At 44.5% G+C, this 22028-nt stretch overlaps 1 protein-coding gene across 3 annotated transcripts in view; it reads left to right on the top strand.

Moving 5' to 3' along the window:
* ift70 (intraflagellar transport 70) overlaps window positions 1-22028 on the top strand; it is a 250943-nt gene that overhangs the window by 81329 nt on the left and 147586 nt on the right. For all 3 annotated transcript variants that reach the window (XM_068055663.1, XM_068055662.1, XM_068055664.1), the window contains exon 8: window positions 61-110. In XM_068055663.1, coding sequence (XP_067911764.1) covers window positions 61-110 — 50 coding nt within the window. The remainder of the gene's footprint in view (window positions 1-60; window positions 111-22028) is intronic.

Here is a 22028-nt window from a genome sequence, read left to right as displayed (position 1 = left end):
GGAGTGTGAATATTGTTGCAATGATAATTACGCTGTCTGTCCTTTGGTGTCATTTAACAGATGAAGCTGCACAAGAAGCATTGACAGACATGCCACCACGATCTGAAGAGGTAAGCGGATTTGCTGATTGGTAAAGGCGTTTTATTAAACTCCACACTTAAAGATGCTAGTAACTTTGTTTTCTCAACTGTTTAAAATGTAACTAATTTGGTCTCACACATCCGTACAGGATTGAGATTGTGCCTATGAATGTTCTTTCTCTGCTTCATAAAGCTGGCAACTCTGACCCTTACAGCTATTCTTACTCTAATTTTCGTTCTAAAACTTGCTGAATTAAAACCAAAGGATAAAACACTACAAAAGCTATGCTCCGTTACCTTTTGAAATTCAGTTTTTAAGAATCTTTTCATTTTGCTTCAATTGAAATTATCCAGAAGTTACACCTGGTTTGTTTGCTCTGAAACTTCCACTTTAAATTTGTAGAACTAAGGCAAAAATCATAACTTTGAAAGTAATGGGAGCTTACAATGTAGGGGTACCAAGGACTGAATCCAGCGATTTTTGAACTGATATACAAAGGGATCAAAAATAAAGGTTGCCTTCTCAATGTATAAAAATATTATTGTAACTCTTCCAAGAGAAACTTGCGGATTTGGATCTCCTTGTCCAGACCAGGCCATCATCATCCACAGGACTTGATCAGGAGCAGACAGTTGTCCCCCTTTTGGTAGGTCATGAACAGCTCGAATCATTTCGTAGAAGAGACTGATGAAGGACACATCCCCTGAGGGGTGGGGGAATCTGGGGATGGCTGACTAAATAGAACGTCATCGATTACTTTTAAACTTGTGATTAGAAAACAGAGGCGGATCACCATTCCTGACTCATGATGTCAGTTTGGGGATGTCTGGTTGAAATGACTTCAGATCGGTGTAACAGTGCTGCTGCGTGACTCAATGGTGACCGTGTCTGTGGGGGAAGGTTTTTCTGATGGACCCAAACCTGAGTAGACACTGTGGCGCCTTTTGCAGCACAATCTACCTTATTATTCCATTTCTTAGTGTTCAGGTGTGGCCTTTTACTTTGACAGTAAAAAACTGGGAAATGTTGGTAGTTAAAGATGTAAGAAGTTAGTGTTTTTTGGGTTTACTGTTGGTGGACCAAAAGGAATTCAGTTGCCAAAATGAAAGGAGCTTCGTATGCACGGCACAAGTGAAGGTAGAGTCAGAGCATATTATGGTGGTATCTCTAACTGAGGTGCTCTGGAGGACCTGTAAAACAGCAGCAACCTCTACATATTGAGCAGAGGACAGTTTGTGCTTAGGCAGTTCAGGTTCTGTTGTGTTCTAGATACAAGGCCAACTACTGCAGGAGCTATCCACATAGAAAATGGGGAAATTACATAGAAACATAGAAAATAGGAACAGGAGTAGGCTATTCGGGCCCTTCGAGCCTGCTCCGCCATTCATTATAATCATGGCTGATCATCCAACTCGGTCACCTGTTCCCGCTTTCTCCCCATACCCTTTGATCCCTTTTGCCCCAAGAGCTATATCTAACTCCTTCTTGAAAACATACAATGTTTTGACTTCAACAGCTTTCTGTGGTAGCGAATTCCACGGGCTCACCACTGTCTGGGTGAAGTAATTTCTCCTCATCTCAGTCCTGAAAGGTTTACCCTGTATCCTTAGACTATGACCCCTGGTTCTGGACTCCCCCACCATCGGGAACATCCTTCCTGCATCTACCCTGTCAAGTCCTGTTAAAATTTTATAGGTTTCTGAGATCGCCCCTCACTCTTCTGAGCTCCAGCGAATATAATCCTAACCGACTCAATCTCTCCTCGTACGTCAGTCCCGCCATCCCATGAATCAGTCTGGTAAACCTTCGCTGCACTCCCTCTATAGCAAGAACATCCTTCCTCAGATAAGGAGACCAAAATTGCACACAATATTCCAGGTGTGGCCTCACCAAGGCCCTGTATAATTGCAGCAAGATATCCCTGCTCCTGTACTCGAACCCTCTTGCCAAGAAGACCAACATACCATTTGCCTTTTTTACCGCCTGTTGCACCTTGCATGCTTACCTTCAGCGACTGGTGTACAAGAACACCCAGGTCTCGTTGCATATTCCCCCCTGTCAGTTTATAGCCGTTCAGATAATCTGCCTTCCTGTTTTTGCTACCAAAGTGGATAACCTCACATTTATCCACATTATACTGCATCTGCCATGCTTTTACCCACTCAGTTAACTTGTCCAAATCACCCTGAAGCCTCTCTGCATCCTCCTCACAACTCGCCCTCCCACCCAATTTTGTGTCATCTGCAAATTTGGAGACATTACATTTAGTTCCCTCATCTAAATCATTCATATATATTGTGAATAACTGGGGTCCTAGCACAGATCCCTGCGGTACCCCACTAGTCACTGCCTGCCATTCGGAAAACAACCCATTTATTCCTACTCTTTGTTTCCTGTCTGCCGCCCTATTTTCTATCCATTGCAATACACTACCCTCAATCCCATGCGCTTTAATTTTACACACTAACCTCTTATGTGGGACTTTGTCGAAAGCCTTCTGAAAGTCCAACTAAACCACATCCACTGGCTCTCCCTCATCAACTCTCTAGTTACATCCTCGAAGAATTCTAGTAGATTTGTCCAGCATGATTTCCCTTTTGTAAATCCATGCTGACTCTGTCGGATTCTACCACTGTTCTCTAAGTGCTCTGCTATAAAATCTTTGATAATGGTCTCTAAAATTTTCCCCACTACCGACATCAGGCTGACTGGTGTATAATTCCCTGTTTTCTCTCTAGCTCGCATTTTAAATAGTGGGGTTACATTAGCTATCCTCCAATCTGTAGGAACTGTTTCAGAGTCTGTAGGATCTTGGAAGATGTCCACCTCTTTAAATTGCAGGTGTCCCATTTATGGTCAAGTTCAAGGGGATCCGACTATGAATCTACCACTCTCTTCCCTACTAAAGTGAGTGCTTGAATGGGCAGATGTCAAATATCTCTGTGAACAGGTTAGCTATCCAATTACTTATTCCCGCACCGGAAGCATAACTATCTTTGATTCGACTCTTCATAAGGAAAAGCAGAGGGCTGTGATGTATATAAACCTTAACCCCTTTGTCGCCCAGTAATGATTCTAAATTTGAGGAGCCTAGTACAGTGCTAGGACTTGCCATTTGCACTTAGTAAATCTTTGCTTGATAACTGTTAGTTGCTGTGGTGCCTCTGACCTAACATGGTCACAGTGTTCCCCAATGAATATAACGCAGTGGGGTAGAAATTCATCTCTGGCAGTGGCGCAAAGTATGCAGTATTGGATCAGCTGCATGTTATACACAGCGCGTGATAATTCAGTTCCATTGCAGGCCAATCTGATACCACCTGTTTTACGTCATTGCCTGAGTCTAATTTCTACCCCAATGTCTTTAGAATAGTCGAGGGTGAAGAGGATTCGGGCCACAGCCAGATATTTTTGTGCAAAATCACAATGAAACCTGTATACTATCAAAAAAAACACACATAAATATGAAATAAAATATCAAGATGCCATGGAAACCAGTTTTAAATAGCAATAAGCATGATGCAAATGGTTTTGACAAAAGGCAGACTATATATAAACAAATAACAGCAAAATACTGCGGATGCTGGAGTAAAAACAAGAAATGCTGGAAATACTCAGCAGGTCTGGCAGCATCTGTGGAGAGAGAAGTTGAGTTAACGTTTCGGGTCAGTGGCCCTTCTTCGGAACTGGCAAATATTAGAAATGTCAAAGGTTATAAGCAAGTGAAGCGGGGGTGGGGCAAGAGATAACAAAGGAGAAGGTGTAAATTGGACAAGGCCACATAGCTGACCAAAAGGTCATGGAGCAAAGGCAAACAATATGTTAATGGTGTGTTCAAAGACAAAGCATGAGTACAGATAGAGTGTTAACGGACTGAAGATTGAACAGCAGCAAGTACAAACATGAAAAAAAAAAGTGGGGAAGCAAACTGAACAAAATAAGATGAAATGAAATAAACATACAAAAAAAAGATTGTAAAAAAGAAAAAATAACTAAAATAAAAGTAAAATGGGGGGCCTGTCATGCTCTGAAATTATTGAACTCAATGTTCAGTCCGGCAGGCTGTAGTGTGCCTAATCGGTAAATGAGATGCTGTTCCTCGAGCTTGTGTTGAGGTTCACTGTAACACTGCAGCAATCCCAGCACAGAGATGTGAGCATGAGAGCAAGGGGGAGTGTTGAAATGGCAAGCAACCGGAAGCTCAGGGTCCTGCTTGCAGACTGAGCGGAGGTGTTCCGCAAAGCGGTCGCCCAGGCTGCGTTTGGTCTCCCCAATGTAGAGGAGACCACATTGTGAGCAGCGAATACAGTATACTACATTGAAAGAAGTAAAAATAAATCACTGCTTCACCTGAAAGGAGTGTTTGGGGCCTGGGATAGTGAGGAGAGAGGAGGTAAATGGGCAGGTATTACACCTGCTCTGGCAGTGGCGCAAAATATGCAGTATTTATATTATATATAAACAAAACTTTGTTCAGTTTTATCAAAATAATGCTTTTTCTGCATAAATGCTTCAAATTTCTTAAACATACAGTGATGATGAGGACATGACATTGTGCAAGAGGCTAGTACAGTGCGCAGGAGTGAAAGTCAAAGTGATTCTTTGTAATTGTACGAGCAAAATTCCTCAGCTGGGAGAGAGGAATAGATGGTGCATGTCAGTGGCGCTGCATGTATGAGCCACAAAACTGAATATGGATTGAACACAGTGAGCAGTTTATCAGCATGGGGACTTCTTTTACTGAATCATTGTGGTAACTATCTCATAGTTTTGGTTGTAGATGTTGCTGTTTCAAAATTTAAAGGGTGAAACAGTACAGAGACCATAGTCCTTGGCTTTTGGGGTTCTGTTCTGTCTGCTTGCTTTCTCTTCCAGCATTCAGCATTTGTCACTTTAATTTGACCCCTGTTAATTATTTGGAGATTCCTGTTTTATTGTTTCACCTTTACTATAGTCATGGAGAGGGACAGGAGCAGACGGGATGGGAAAATATTTAATTGGGGGAGGGGGAATTACAATGCTATTAGGCAGGAACTGGGGAGCATAAATTGGGAACAGATGTTCTCAGGGAAATGCACGACAGAAATGTGGAGGTTGTTTAGGGAGCACTTGCTGCGACTGCTGGATAGGTTTGTCCTGATGAGGCAGGGAAGGGATGGTAGGGTGAAGGAACCTTGGATGACAAGAGCTGTGGAACAGCTAGTCAAGAGGAAGAGCGAAGCTTACTTAAGGTTGAGGAAGCAAGGATCAGACAGGGCTCTAGAGGGTTACAAGGTAGCCAGGAAGGAACTGAAGAATGGACTTAGGAGAGCTAGAAGGAGACATGAAAAAGTCTTGGCAGGTAGGATTAAGGAAAATCCCAAGGCATTCTACACTTATGTGAGGAACAAGAGGATGGCCAGAGTGAGGGTAGGGCCGATCAGGGATAGTGGAGGGAACTTGTGACTGGAGTCGGAGGAGGTAGGGGAGGTCCTAAATGAATACTTTGCTTCAGTATTCACTAGTGAGAGGGACCTGGTCGTTTGTGAGGACAGCGTGGAACAGGCTGATATGCTCGAACAGGTTGAGGTTAAGAGGGAGGATATGCTGGAAATTTTGAATGATATGAGGATAGATAAGTCTCCGGGGCCAGACGGGATATACCTAAGGATATTACGGGAAGCGAGGGAAGAGATTGCTGCGCCTTTGGCGATGATCTTTGCGTCTTCACTGTCCACTGGAGTAGTACCGGATGATTGGAGGGTGGCAAACGTTGTTCCCTTATTCAAGAAGGGGAATAGGGATAACCCTGGGAATTATAGACCAGTCAGTCTTACGTCGGTAGTGGGCAAATTATTGGAGAGGATGCGGAATACAGGCTTAAAGACAGGATTCTTGGTAGTGTGGAGGAACAGAGGGATCTTGGGGTCCATGTCCATAGATCGCTCAAAGTTGCCACCCAAGTTGATAGGGTTGTTAAGAAGGCGTATGGTGTGTTGGCTTTCATTAACAGGGGGATTGAGTTTAAGAGCGCGAGGTTATGCTGCAGCTCTATAAGGCCCTGGTTCGACCACACTTGGAATATTGTGTTCAGTTCTGGTCGCCTCGTTATAGGAAGGATGTGGAAGCTTTAGAGAGGGTGCAGAGGAGATTTACCAGGATGCTGCCTGGACTGGAGGGCATGTCCTACGAAGAAAGATTGAGGGAGCTAGGGCTTTTCTCATTGCAGCGAAGAAGGATGAGAGGTGACTTGATAGAGGGGTACAAGATGATGAGAGGCTTAGATAGAGTGGATAGCCAGAGACTTTTTCCCAGGGTGGAAAGGGCTATCACCAGGGGGCATAATTTTAAGATGATTGGAGGAAGGTTTCGGGGAGATGTCAGAGGTAGGTTCTTTACACAGAGAGTGGTGGGTGCGTGGAATGCGCTGCCAGCGGTGGTGGTAGAAGCAGATACGTTAGGGGCATTTAAGTGACTCTTGGATAGGTACATGGATGATAGTAGAATGAAGGGTAGGTAGTTAGTTTGATCTTAGAGTAGGTTAAAGGTTCGGCACAACATCGTGGGCCGAAGGGCCTGTACTGTGCTGTACTGTTCTATGTTCTGTGTCCTATATCTAGGCAGGGAAAGTTAGGTTTTTTTTCCCCCTATAGTGAAGGATGCTATAATAACTCTTGTTCAGTCTTGCCACATTGAAGGATTGATGTCTGAAAAAGTAAATATTTCTCCTCCATTTTTTCATTTTGGTTTCCAACTTGAAGCATTGCATCTCCTGTTCTATAGAATGCTGGCAAAATCGTCATAGTCTTTTGTTATCATAGTAGCAAGGAAGGAAATGCGACCTAATTATTGACACTTCATTAGTTAACTCAGTACTGATTTATTATGTACTGACACCATGCTTCCATGGATCATTAGTGAGTGGGAACTGGGATACCCATTTGTTATAAATAAAAACTGAAAATGCTGGAAATACTCAGCAGTTCTGGTAGATTCCGTGGAGAGAGAAAAACAGAGTTAACGATCTGAAATGTTAACTCTGTTTCTCTCTCCATAGATGCTGCTGGGCCTGCTGAGTGTTTGTAGCATTTTCAGTTTTTAGTTCAAATTTTCAGCAGCAACAATATTGTGCTTTTGTACCCATTTGTTACCTTTTTTAACTATAGGATTTCAAAGGTGTTTGATCATTTCAATTTTCCCACTGGCAGGACAGACCCAGCAGAGGTGGTGGCACAGTGGTATAACAGTCGGTAGGGAGTTACCCTGGGAGTCCTCAACATCGTCTCCAGACCCCATGAAGTCTTATGGCATTAGGTCAAGCATGGACAAGGAAACCTCCTGCTGATTACCACCTACCGCCCTCCCTCAGCTGATGAGTCAGTACTCCTCCATGTTGAACAGCACTTGGACGAAGCAAGAGCACAGAATGTACTCTGGGTGGGGGACTTCAATGTCCATCACCAAGAGTGGCTCGGTACTAACTGACTGAGCGGGTCAAGTCCTATTGGGTATGTGGCAGGTGGTGGGGGAACCAACACGAGGGAAAAACATCCTTGACCTCGTCCTCCCCAATCTGCCTGCCGCAGATGCATCTGTCCATGACAGTATTGGTAGGAGTGACCACCGCACAGTCCTTGTGGAGACTAAGTCCCGCGTTCACATTGAGGATACCCTCCTTCGTGTTGTGTGGCACTACCACCGTGCTAAATAGGATAGATTTCAAACCGATCGAGCAATGTAAAACTGGGCATCCATGAGGCGCTGTGGGCCATTAGCAGCAGCAGCAGCAGAATTGTACTCAACCACAATCTGTAACCTCATGGCTTGGCATATCCCCCACTCTACCATTACCATCAAGCTAGGAGACCAACCCTGGTTCAATGAAGAGTGCAGGAGGGCATGCCAGGAGCAGCAACAGGCATACCTCAATGAGGTGTCAACCTGGTGAAACTACAACACAGGACTATCTGCGTGCCAAACTGCTTAAGCAGCATGCGACCGAGCTAAGCGATCCCATAACCAACAGATCAGATCTGAGCTCTGCAGTCCAGCCACATCCAGCCATGAATGGTGGTGGACAATCAAACAACTAACTGGAGGAGGTGGCTCCACAAATATCCCTGTCCTCAATGATGTGGGTGCCCAGCACATCAATGCGAAAGGTAAAGTTGCAGCATTTGCAACAATCGTCAGCCAGAAGTGCCGAGTTGATGATTCATCTCTGCCTCCTCCTAAAGTATCCAGCATCACAGATGCCAGTCTTCAACCAATTCAATTTACTCCGTGTGATATCACGAAACGACTGAAGGCTCTGGATACTCCAAAAGCTATGGGCCCTCACAATATTCCAGCAGTAGTACTGAAGACCTGTGCTGCAGAACATGCCGCGCCCCTAGCCAAGCTATTCCAGTGCAGCTACAACACTGGCATCTACCCTGCAGTATGGAAAAATGCCCAGGTATGTCCTGTACACAAAAAGCAGGACGAATGCAACCTGGCCAATTACCGGCCCATCAGCCTACTCTCAATCATCAGTAAAGTGATGAAAGGTGTCATCAACAGTGCCATTAAGCGGCACTTGCTTAGCAATAACCTGCTCAGTGACACTCAGTTTGGGTTCCGCCAAGGCCACTCAGCTCCTGACCTCATTACAGCCTTGGTTCAAACATGGCCAAAAGAGCTGAACTTACGAGGTGAGGTGAGGTGAGATTGACTGCCCTTGACATCAAGGCAGCATTTGACCAAGTATGGCATCAAGGAGTCCTAGCAAAACTGACGTCAATAGGAATCGGGGAAAACTGTGCTCCAGGACATCACTGCAGGAGTTCCTCAGGGTGGTGTCCTCGGCCCAACCATCTTCAGCTGCTTCATCAATGAACTTCCTTCAATCATAAGGTCAGAAGTGGGGATGTTCGCTGATGATTGCACAATGTTCAGCACCATTCGTGACTCCTCAGATACTGAAGCAGTCCATGTTGAAATGCAGCAAGACCTGGACAATATCCAGACTTGGGCTGATAAGTGGCAAGTAGCATTCTCACACAAGTGCCAGTCAATGACCATCTCCAACAAGAGAGAATCTAACCATCTCCCCTTGACTTTCAACGGCATTACGAGTGCTGAATCCCCCACTATCAACATCCTAGGGGCTACCATTGACCAGAAACTGAACTGGAGTAGCCATATAAATACAGTGGCTACAGGAGCAAGTCAGAGGCTCGGAATCCTGAGGCGAGTAACTCACCTCCTGACTCCCCAAATTTGTCCACCATCTACAAGGCACAAATCAGGAATATGATGGAATACTTTCCCCTTGCCTGGATGGGTGCAGTTCCAACAACACTCAAGAAGCTCGACACCATCCAGGACAAAGCAGTCTGCTTGATTGGCACCCTATCTACAAACATTCACTCCCTCTGCCACCGATGCATAGTGGCAGCAGTGTGTATCATCAACAAGATGCACTGCAGCAACGCACCAAGGTTCCTTCCAAACCCACGACCTCTACCAACTAGAAGGACAAGGGCAGCAAATGGTTGGGAACACCACCACCTGCAAGTTCCCCTCCAAGTCACATACCATCCTGACTTGGAACAATATCGCCGTTCCTTTACTGTTGCTGCGTCAAAACCCTGGAACTCCCTTCCTAACAGCACTGTGGGTGTACCTACCCAACATGGACTGCAGCAATTCAAGAAGTCAGCTCACCACCACCTTCTCGAGGGCAATTAGGGATGGGCAACAAATGCAGGCCTGGCCAGCGACGCCCACATCTCATGACTGAATACGTTTTTTTTTATCTTTATACCAAGTTGGTAACTGTTTTTCCCCAGTAACCTGCACCTGTTGTATCCAGAAACTATGGCTAGTTTTTATACGTGTTATTTTGTATTGCTCATTTTAGGATTAAAAATAGGTGAAGAGGTACACGATAAGTTGGAGCACTCAAAGTAGAAAAGTCACCCAGTCCATACAGCATGTAACCTAGGTTTCTGAGAAAGGTAAGGGTGGAAACTGCAGAGGCTCTAGCCACAACCTCCTATCTTAGATATGGGAGTGGTGCTGGAGCACTGAGGGATTGCAAATGTTTATACTCTGTTTAAAAAAATGACAGAGGGATAAACCTAGTTATAAGCTCGTCAGCCCAATATCTGTGGTGGAGAAACTTTGAGACACCTAGGACAAAATTAATTGGCACTTGGAAAATTGTGGGCTAATAAATGAAAGTCAGTATAGATTTGTTAAAGGCAGTTAAGTTTGACTAACTTTTTGGGTTGTTTGATGAAGTAGCAGAGAAGGTTAATGAGAGTAGTGCAATTGATGTTGTAAATATGGACTTTCAAAAGGTATTTGTCAAAGTACCATAAAACAGACCTGCAAGCAAAATTAAAACTCATGGAATTAAAGGGGCAGTGGTACTGTGGATAAAAAATTGGCTAAGGGACAGTAAACCCCAAGAATAGTGGTGAACAGTTTTCCACACTATGAGGAAGCGTGCAGTGCTTGACGGGGTTCGATATTAGGACCACTGCTCTTGTTGAAATATTCATGACCTGGACTTGGGCATAATTGCAAACTTTGCAGATGACGCAAATCTTTCAACTGTAGTAAACAATGAGGAGATAGTAACAGACCACAGAAGGACTTGGACAAAAGGAAAGTCTCCTCTGTATCCTAACCATCCCCTACTTGAATATTTCCTGTTGCATTATGATTACTGTTTTTTCTGATCGTCTGAGCTAGTTCCTTTTTAATCTAATTGAAGTCAGCATTTTTCCAATTAAGTATTGTTTCAATCTTTGTTTCCTTTTTAATTCCTTACATTGAACTTAATTATGTTGTGGTTGTTGCTTCTAGATGTTCCCCTATCTGTGCGTGACCTACTTTGCCACTTCCCAGCCCTGAGCATATTTCCCCTCCCGCCACCCTCGCCTCCCTTACCACTTACTTTTAAACTACTCTACATTTTAATAATGACAGTAAACAATTATTATGGTGCTGTTCTTGTAGGGTTTTTTTCTTTCATTTTCTATATATATCTCTTCCTCTATTTTCTTTACAGTGGTCATTGACTATAATCTACTCTCAGTCAAACAATAGGTCCCCTTCTTATTTCTTAAATCCAACCAAATGAATTTAGGGCCAATGTTACGGAATTTCCATTTTTTATATGTTAAAACTTGGTGTTACCACAGAGGCAGGAGCAACGCACTGTCAGTTCAGTCCTGACACTCCACAGGTCGCAGCATATTATTAAGCTTTCATACCCAATCGGAAAACAGCCAAATTAAACACTCTAGTAACCCCAGAGTGAAACAGACAAAACTTTAGACAACAGCAAATTAACTATTTATTTAAAAAAACCTAAATCTTAAATACTATTAAGATAAACCTATGTCTAAAGACCTTATAACTTCTTATTTTAACCTAACTCCTGCATTCACACACACCTACTCAAAAAACTAACAGTTAATCAGTTTTAAAAGTGGAGTTTTTAAAATTAGCTGTCTCTTAAGAATAAATAAAATAAGTATGTTCTTGTGGGTTACATTCCTGATGAATCAGGTCTTCTAATGTGAAAAAATAATCAAAGGTCACTCAAGGTCATCACGTGGATTTGATGAAAATAGTCCTTCAGTAAATAGGCATTCAACTCTTTGGCTGCAGCAAGCATTAAACAGTTCTTTGAACAATGAGCACAGCAATATTAATGATTACTTGAAAAAGAAGGCTTTTCTTTATATAGGGAATTAACTAGGTTTGTAGCTCCTTGTAGAATTTTCTGCTGACGGAATAAAACAGCTCCTTTTCTTCAGTACGCCTCACTGGAAAGTTTCTCAGAACTAACTGGTTTCTGCCAGTTCCCCACACAGCCAAGTGGAAACATTACCATGTGACCTCTCTCCTGCTGTTGCCCATGGTAACAAAAATGCAGCTGCTGCACACAGTGTCTCAGAAATTCCAGAACCTTTTCTCCCTCAAAGGTGCACTATTTTTAACCGTCTTAAAGGCGCACACACTGTTTTTAATCCGAGGAGAAGAATGATTACAGGTCCGTGACACCTCTGCCCTTGGCGAAGTGAAATGCCATTCACGAAATGTGTTTCATTGCAATGCAAAAAAAAAGAAACTGGAAGAACAGTAACATTTTCTCACATTCACGCACCATTCAGTCTACTAATAATTTGCAGCATTTTCTTTGTACCATCGCTGTCTATACAAGTTAACTGAGTGAGACCGGCGGTGTTTAAAAAGAGCAGAGACAGCGGGAAAGAAGGAGACTGAGTAAGACCAGCGGTGTTTAAAAGGAGCAGCATCAGCGTGCCTGAGTTTTGAAAGGGGAAGCCAACAGTGACATCACAGGAGAGCTGCAAGGTGATTGGTTGGTGAGTAGCAGCTGTTAGAATATCTTAAAAAAATAAGGGGTAAGTTTTTTTTTGTTGAAAATAAAACCTCTAGAGATAAGGTGAGTACTACTAAAGTGTTTTTTTTTCAAGAATTTTATATTGAAGTGGGTAGAACTAGGTCCCTAATAAAATTAGTATTTTTTAATTCAGGGAGTAACTAATTAACCTAAGGGTAAGGCATGGCAGGAGAGCTCAACCCCGTGATATGCTCCTCCTGCGCTATGTGGGAAATCAGGGACGCTTCCAGTGTCCCTGACAACCATGTGTGCAGGAAGTGTATCCATCTGCAGCAACTGACTACACGCATTATGGAGCTGGAACTGCGGGCAGATTCACTGTGGAGCATCTGCAATGCCGAGGACGTCGTGGATAGCACGTTTAGTGAGGTGGTCGCACCGCAGGTAATGGCTGCACAGGCACAAAAGAGATGGGTGACCACCAGACAGAGTAGTAGGCGCAGGCAGGTAGTGCAGCAGTCCCCTGTGGCCATCCCCCTCTCAAACAGATGGATATACCGCTTTGGATATTGTTGGGGGGGATGACCTCCCAGGGGAAAGCAGCAACAGACAAGTTTGTGGCACCACGGAGGGCTCTGCTGCACAGCAGGGGAGGAAAAGGGTTGGAAGAGCTATAGTGATAGGGGATTCTATTGTAAGGGGTGCAGATAGGCGTTTCTGTGGCCGCAAACGAGACTCCAGGATGGTATGTTGCCTCCCTGGTGCTAGGGTCAAGGATGTCTCGGAGCAGCTGCAGGACATTCTGAAAGGGGAGGGTGAGCAGCCAGAGGTCGTGGTCCATATTGGTACTAACAACATAGGCAGGAAATGAGATGAGGTCCTGCAAAGTGAATATAGGGAGTTAGGCAGAAGGTTAAAAAGCAGGACCTCTAGGGTTGTAATCTCAGGATTACTCCCTGTGCCACGTGCTAGTGAGGGTAGGAATAGGAGGATTAGGCAAATGAATGCGTGGCTGAAGAGCTGGTGCAGGCGGGAGGGCTTTAGTGACTTGGATCATTGGGATCTTTTCTGGTGCAGAGGTGACCTGTACAAGAATGACAGGTTGCATATAAACTGGAGGGGGACCAATATCCTTGCGGGGAGGTTTGCTAGCACTACTCGGAAGGGTTTAAACTAGTCTTGCAGGGGGGTGGGACCCAAAGTAGTAGTCACTCAGATGAGATAGCTGAGGCAAATGTAGAGATTAAAGCAAGCAAGTCCAGTAGGCAGGCCAGGCAGGGGCAGAACAGGGAGCGTGAAGGACTGGTAGGCTAAACTGCATTTACTTTATTTCAAGAAGCCTTACAGGTAAGACAGATGAATTCAGAGCATGGATCGGTACATGGGATTGTGATATTATTGCTATTACGGAAACGTGATTGAGGGATGGGAAGGACTGGCAGCTCAATGTTCCGGGGTACCGATCTTTCCGGCGTGACAGAGGTGGAGGTGAGAGATGAGGAGGAGTTGCACTATTGATTAGGGAGGACATCACTGCAGTACTTAGAGAGGATATCCCGGGGGGAATGTCTAGCGAGGCCATATGGGTAGAACTTAGAAATAAGAAAGAAGTGATCACTTTCATGGGATTATACTATAGGCCCCCCAATAATCAGAGGGAAGTGGAGGAGCATATATGTAGGGAAATCACAGATAGATGTAGGAATTATAGGGTTGTAATAGTAGGTGATTTTAACTTCCCTAATATTGACTTGGACTGCCTAAGTGCTAAGGGATCAGATGGGGAAGAATTTAAGTGTGTCCAGGATAGCTTTCTGAAGCAGTATGTGGATGGTCCTACTAGAGAAAAGACTACACTTGACTTCCGCTTAGGAAATGAGGATGGGCAGGTGGTTGATGTGTCAGTGGGGGAGCACTTTGGGACTAGTGACCATAACTCTATTAGCTTCAAGATAGTTATGAAAAAGGATAGGACTGGTCCTCAGGTTGAAGTCCTAAATTGGGGGAAGGCTAATTTCGACAGCATCAGACAGGAACTCTCAGAAGTTGAATGGGAGAGGCTGTTTACAGGTAAAGGAACGTCTGGCAAGTGGGATGCTTTTAAAAGTGAGATAGGAAGAGTTCCGGGCCGGAATGTTCCTGTTCGATGGAAGGGCATGGCTGGCAAGTTTAGGGAACCTTGGTTGACGAGGGATATTGAGGGTCTGGTCAGGACAAAGAAGGAGGCATATATCTGGTATAGGCAGCCGGATTGAGTGAGTCCCTCAGAGTATAGGGGATGTAGGACGACACTTAAGAAGGAAATTAGGAGGGCGAAAAGGGGCCATGAGATTTCCCTAGCAGATAAGATAAAGGAGAATCCTAAAAGATTTTATAAGTATATTAAGAGTAAAAGGGTAGCTAGGGAGAGAGTAGGTCCCCTTAAGGATCAGTGTGGCAATCTATGTGTGGAGCCACGGGAAATGGGCGACGTCAAAAATGAATATTTCTCGTCCGTATTTACCGTGGAGAAGGTCATGGAAGCTAGTGAGTTCAAGGGAGGGAACACCGATATCCTGGAGCATATCAACATTACAAAGGAGGAGGTGTTGGAGGTTTTGAAGGTATTAAGGTGGATAAATCCCCAGGGCCTGACCAGGTGTACCCTGGGATGCTATGGGAAGCAAGGGAGGAGATTGCTGGGGCCCTGGCAGAGATTTTTGTATCAACATTAGCCACGGGTGAGGTACTGGAAGACTGGAGGATAGCCAATGTGCCTTTATTTAAGAAGGGCAGCAGGGATAAGCCAGGGAACTACAGGCCGGTGAGCCTTACATCAGTGGTGGGAAAGTTATTGGAAGGGATTCTGAGAGACAGGATTTATATGCATCTGGAAAGGCATAGTCTGATTAGGGATAGTCAGCATGGCTTTGTGTGTGGGAAATCATGTCTCACGAATTTGATTGAGTTTTTCGAGGAGGTGACCAAGAGGTTTGACGAGGGCAGGGTGATGGACTTTGGCAAGGCCTTTGACAAGGTCCCGCGTGGTAGGCTGGTCCAGAAGGTTCGAACACATGGGATCCAGGGTGAGCTAGCAATTCGGATACAAAGTTGGCTTGGTGATAGCAGGCAGAGGATGGTAGTGAAGGGTTGTTTTTCAGATTGGAGGCGGTGACCCAGTGGTGTGCCGCAGGGATCGGTGCTGTGCCCTCTGTTGTTTGTCATATATATTAATGACCTGGATGTGAATGCAAGGGGCATGATTAGTAAGTTTGCAGATGACACCAAAATTGGTGGTATAGTGGACAGTGACGAAGGTTGTCTAAGGTTATCTCAGGATATAGATAAAGTGGGCAAGGGATTGGCAAATGGAATTTAACGCAGACAAGTGTGAAGTGATGCATTTTGGGAAGTTAAACCAGGGCAGGGCATATACAGTGAATGGCAGGGTCCTGGGGAGTGTTGTTGAGCAGAGAGACATTGGGGTGCAAGTACATAGTTCCCTGAAAGTGGCAACCCAGGTAGACAGGGTGGTGAAGAAGGCATATGGCATGCTTGCCTTCATTGGCCGAGGCATTGAGTACAAGAGTTGGGACGTCATGTTACAGTAGTACATAAAGTTGGTTAGGCCGCATTTGGAGTACTGTGTGCAGATCTGGTCACCGGACTACAGGAAAGATGTGATTAAGCGAGAGACGGTGCAGAGAAGATTCACAAGGATAATTGGGGCTCTTTCTGGGGTAGGTGGGACCTCTACAAACAGGATGGTCTTCACCTGAACCAGAGGGGTACCAATATCCTGGGGGGGAGATTTGCTAGTGCTCTTCGGGGGGGTTTAAACTAATTCAGCAGGGGAATGGGAACCTAAATTGTAGTTCCAGTGTACAGGATGTTGAGAGTAGTGAGGTCAGGGATAAGGTTACAAGGACGCAAGAGGGCACTGGCAAGCAAGAACTTGGTTTAAAGTGTGTCTACTTCAACGCCAGGAGCATCCGGAATAAGGTGGGTGAGTTTGCAGCATGGGTTGGTACCTGGGATCTCGATGTAGTGGCTATTTCGGAGACATGGGTAGAGCAGGGGCAGGAATGGATGTTGCAGGTTCCGGGATTTAGATGTTTCAGTAAGAACAAAGAAGATGGTAAAAGAGGGGGGGGGTGTGGCATTGTTAATCAAGGAGAGTATTACAGCGGCAGAAAGGACTCTTGAGGACTCGTCTACTGAGGTAGTATGGGCTGATGTTAGACACAGGAGAGGAGAGGTCACCCTGTTGGGAATCTTCTATAGACCTCCGAATAGTTCCAGAGATGTAGAGGAAAGGATAGCGAAGATGATTCTCGACAGGGGCGAGAGTAACAGGGTAGTTGTTATGGGGGACTTTAACTTTCCAAATATTGACTGGAAATACTATAGTTCGAGTACTTTAGATGGGTCAGTTTTTGTCCAGTGTGTGCAGGAGGATTTTCTGACACAGTATGTAGACAGGCCAACCAGGGGCGATGCCACATTGGATTTGGTACTGGGTAATGAACCCGGCCAGGTGTTAGATTTAGATGTAGGTGAGCACTTTGGTGATAGTGATCACAATTCGGTTAGGTTTACCTTAGCGATGGGCAGGGACAGGTATATACCGCAGGGCAAGAATTATAGCTGGGGGAAAGGAAATTATGATGCGATTAGGCAAGATTTAGGATGCGTAGGATGGGGAAGGAAACTGCAGGGGATGGGCACAATCGAAATGTGGAGCTTATTCAAGGAGCAGCTACTGCGTGTCCTTGATAAGTATGTACCTGTGAGGCAGGGAGGAAGTTGTCGAGCGAGGGAGCCGTGGTTTACTAAAGAAGTTGAAGCGCTTGTCAAGAGGAAGAAGAAGGCTTATGTTAGGATGAGACGTGAAGGCTCAGTTAGGGCGCTTGAGAGTTACAAGCTAGCCAGGAAGGATCTAAAGGGAGAGCTAAGAAGAGCAAGGAGAGGACACGAGAAGTCATTGGCGGATAGGATCAGGGAAAACCCTAAGGCTTTCTATAGGTATATCAGGAATAAAAGAATGACTAGAGTTAGATTAGGGCCAATCAAGGATAGTAGTGGGAAGTTGTGTGTGGAATCAGAGGAGATAGGGGAAGCGTTAAATGAATATTTTTCGTCAGTATTTACAGTGGAGAAAGAAAATGTTGTCGAGGAGAATACTGAGATTCAGACTACTAGGCTAGATGGGATTGAGGTTCACAAGGAGGAGGTGTTATCAATTTTGGAAAGTGTGAAAATAGATAAGTCCCCTGGGCCAGATGGGATTTATCCTAGGATTCTCTGGGAAGCCAGGGAGGAGATTGCAGAGCCTTTGTCCTTGATCTTTATGTCGTCATTGTCGACAGGAATCGTGCCGGAAGACTGGAGGATAGCAAATGTTGTCCCCTTGTTCAAGAAGGGGAGTAGAGACAGCCCTGGTAATTATAGACCTGTGAGCCTTACTTCGGTTGTGGGTAAAATGTTGGAAAAGGTTATAAGAGACAGGATTTATAATCATCTTGAAAAGAATAAGTTCATTAGCGATAGTCAGCATGGTTTTGTGAAGGGTAGGTCGTGCCTCACAAACCTTATTGAGTTTTTCGAGAAGGTGACCAAACAGGTGGATGAGAGTAAAGCAGTGGATGTGGTGTATGTGGATTTCAGTAAGGCGTTTGATAAGGTTCCCCACAGTAGGCTATTGCAGAAAATACGGAAGTATGGGGTTGAAGGTGATTTAGAGCTTTGGATCAGAAATTGGCTAGCTGAAAGAAGACAGAGGGTGGTGGTTGATGGCAAATGTTCATCCTGCAGTTTAGTTACTAGTGGTGTACCGCAAGGATCTGTTTTGGGGCCACTGCTGTTTGTCATTTTTATAAATGACCTGGAAGAGGGTGTAGAAGGGTGAGTTAGTAAATTTGCGGATGACACGAAGGTCGGTGGAGTTGTGGATAGTGCCGAAGGATGTTGTAGGGTACAGAGGGACATAGATAGGCTGCAGAGCTGGGCTGAGAGATGGCAAATGGAGTTTAATGCGGAAAAGTGTGAGGTGATTCACTTTGGAAGGAGTAACAGGAATGCAGAGTACTGGGCTAATGGGAAGATTCTTGGTAGTGTAGATGGACAGAGAGATCTTGGTGTCCAGGTACATAAATCCCTGAAAGTTGCTACCCAGGTTAATAGGGCTGTTAAGAAGGCATATGGTGTGTTAGCTTTTATTAGTAGGGGGATCGAGTTTCGGAGCCACGAGGTCATGCTGCAGCTGTACAAAACTCTGGTGAGACCGCACCTGGAGTATTGCGTGCAGTTCTGGTCACCGCATTATAGGAAGGATGTGGAAGCTTTGGAAAGGGTGCAGAGGAGACTTACTAGGATGTTGCCTGGTATGGAGGGAAGGTCTTACGAGGAAAGGCTGAGGGACTTGAGGTTGTTTTTGTTGGAGAGAAGGAGGAGGAGAGGTGACTTACTGGAGACATATAAGATAATCAGAGGGTTAGATAGGGTGGATAGTGAGAGTCTTTTTCCTCGGATGGTGATGGCAAACACGAGGGGACATAGCTTTAAGTTGAGGGGTGATAGATATAGGACAGATGTCAGAGGTAGTTTCTTTACTCAGGGAGTAGAAGGGGCGTGGAACGCCCTGCCTGCAACAGTAGCAGACTCGCCAACTTTAAGGGCATTTAAGTGGTCATTGGATAGACATATGGATGAAAATGGAATAGTGTAGGTCAGATGGTTTCACAGGTCGGCGCAACATCGAGGGCCGACGGGCCTGTACTGCGCTGTAATGTTCTTATTAAAAAAAAAGTATGTTGCCTGGTTTGGAGGGCTTGAGTTATGAAGTGCGATTGGATAGGCTGGGTCTGTTTTCCCTGGAGTGAAGGAGGCTGAGAGGGGACATGATAGAGGTATATAAAATTATGAGAGGCATAGATAGGGTAGATAGCCAGGGCCTGTTTCCTGTGGTAGGGGTGACTAAAACTAGAGGGCATAGATTTAAGGTGAGAGGGAGGAGGTTTAAAGGGGATCAAAAGGGTAAATTTTTTACACAAAGAATAGTGGGTATCTGGAATGAGCTGCCTGAGGAGGTGGTGGGGGCAGGAACAGTAGCGACATTTAAGAGGCATCTGGACAGGTACTTGAATGAGCAAGGCATAGAGTGATATGGAATTAATGCAGACAGGTGGGATTAGTATAGATAGGAATTATGGTTGGCATGGGTGCAGTCGGCCGAAGGGCCTGTTTCTATGCTGTACGACTCTGACTCTAACATGGTTACATTCGTGACAAAGCATCGGTGATGACATTTCTTTCCCCAAAATATATACAATGCTAAAAACGATAAGGCTGCAGCAACAACAAACTCCCTCAAAACATTTTGGCTTTGATATTTTTTACAAAGGTTGTCACATTCAGCCCATTGCAAACTTCCAAACATAGTCTCCCAGTTGTTTTTATGTTTTCCTTCCAAGTGTTCCTATAGTCCAACACCCCAGCCAAGGGTTTGGCACAATTAGGAACACTGGCTACTACTGGGTTCACTATTTTCTGAGAAGTCTCTTGAGTATCCATTAACCTGTGTGATATCACTTGATACTGAAAAACCCTGTCCAGTGTAACAAAACTGACTTTTCCTTATCTCAGGGTGTCAAAGGAATTTGACAGTATCTCTTCAATGCACTTGTCTCTGTAAGACATATGGTGTTACCCACTCTGTCCATACAATCTTCTAAATGAGAATTTGGGTAGGAGTCTGCCTTTGCCACTCACTGACTTCTCTGTAGTCTCTGCAAATTTGGGCTGACCCACCAGGTTTAGGCATCAAGGCCACCGACAAATTCCAGCTGCTCTGACTAGGCTCAACTAAGCTGCCCTCCAGCATGCTTTGGATCTCCTCCTTTTATTTGGGCCTGTCTGTCTGGAACTAAGCAGCAAGGATGTTGTTTTAAAGGAATGGTTCCCCCTATACCCACATCGTGTGTGGCTAAGGTTGTACATCGCGGCATATCCCGATAGACTTTTTTTTAACTGATGTGAAAAGCCTGGTTAGGTCTTTGCATTGTTTTGCCTCTGCCTGTTGTCCAATTTTCTTAGCCATTCTGTATTCGCGAATTTGATAGTTGCAGGTTCAATCTGAGAATTTTCTATGCCTCCTTCTGCCTCATCCTCACCATTCTTTTTCCTTCTCAGCAGTCCCGATTACCTGATATACCTGTACTGGTTTAGTCTCCTCCCTGCGATAACATTGCTTTAACATATTGATGTGACACAACTGGTTCTTCCAGCAATCAGCGGTGTCAATCAAGTAATCTACCTTACCCATTCTTTTGATCACTCTATATGGGTCACTGAACTGTGCTTTTAATTGTTCTCCCTGTAATGGGAACACCAATACTTCATCTCCTGGTTGAAAATGGCAGGCTTTTGCATTCTTGTCTGCCTATTTTTACATATTGGATTGAGATGCTTTAAGGTGTTCCTGAACCACACTGCAAGCTCTCGTGAGCCTTTCCTGGAACACAGATACATAGTCGAAGATTCATTCTTTGATGTGTTGAAGATGTCAACTGTCTAATCCCCACATTGCCCATGATTTCTTGAAATATCTTAGGCATGTAATTAGAACCTTGATCTGATGAAACTTCAAGTGGTAATCCATATCTCGTAAAGAATTGGGTTAATTTTTCTACTATTCTGGGAGTAATTGTCCTCATAGGAATGGCCTCTGGAAATCAAGTAGCCATATCCATGACAGTAAGTATTTATTGATGTCCTGCTTTTGTTTTTGGCAAGGGTCCTACACAGTCTAACAATACCCTGCTAAATGGTTCCTCAGTCACTAGTATGGGAACTAGTGGTTGTGGTTTTCCCACCATTTGACATGTATGACATGTCCTATAAAATTTTCTCACATCCTTTGTAAGACCTGGCCAGTAATAATGTTGACTTATGCGTGATTTGGTCCTCTGAATCCCCCTATGTCCTGAAAAAGGAATGTCATGTGCTAACCTTAATAATCCCTGGCGATTTTTAGGTGGTACCACTATCTGTTCAACAACTGTCAAGTCTTTGTCAGCAGGTCTATGAGGCAGCTTCCATTTCCTCCTCAGAACCCCGTTTGCCATATAAAATAGCCTTCCGGAACTCCTTTCGCCTCTGCTTCTGTCAGAGCCATCTGTGCTATTCGGTATATCTCTGGATCAGCTTGCTGTGCTGCAATGATAGATGATCTGTTAAACATCCCATTTGGACTATCTAAATTCCCAAATAAGGTTTCAGATACTTGGCTATCTGTTTGTTGTGCCACTTTTACCTCTGACAATGGATCCTGTTTAGCCATTGCTCGGGTAACTACACGCAGGAAATATTGCTGGAACTTGTTCCTGTAATTGCTCCGTTTCCTTAACTTCATTTGGTTCCTCTGTAATTATAGGAGAAACTGATGCTTTTGATCCAGCCAAATCATTTCCTAAGAGTACATCAATTCCCTCTACTGGCAAACTGTGGACAACTCCTACAGTTATTATCCCAGATATTAAGTCATACTCTAGGCATACTTTACGTAAAGGTACGGCTATATGCTCCCTGCCAATTCCGTTAACTAAAACCTTAGCATTCAAGGTGA

The sequence above is a fragment of the Heterodontus francisci genome, chromosome 24 (genome assembly GCF_036365525.1).
Source record: "Heterodontus francisci isolate sHetFra1 chromosome 24, sHetFra1.hap1, whole genome shotgun sequence".
In the NCBI taxonomy this organism is placed as follows: domain Eukaryota; kingdom Metazoa; phylum Chordata; class Chondrichthyes; order Heterodontiformes; family Heterodontidae; genus Heterodontus; species Heterodontus francisci.
Note: the sequence above shows the minus strand (reverse complement) of the source record. Positions and strands in the feature narration are given on the sequence as shown.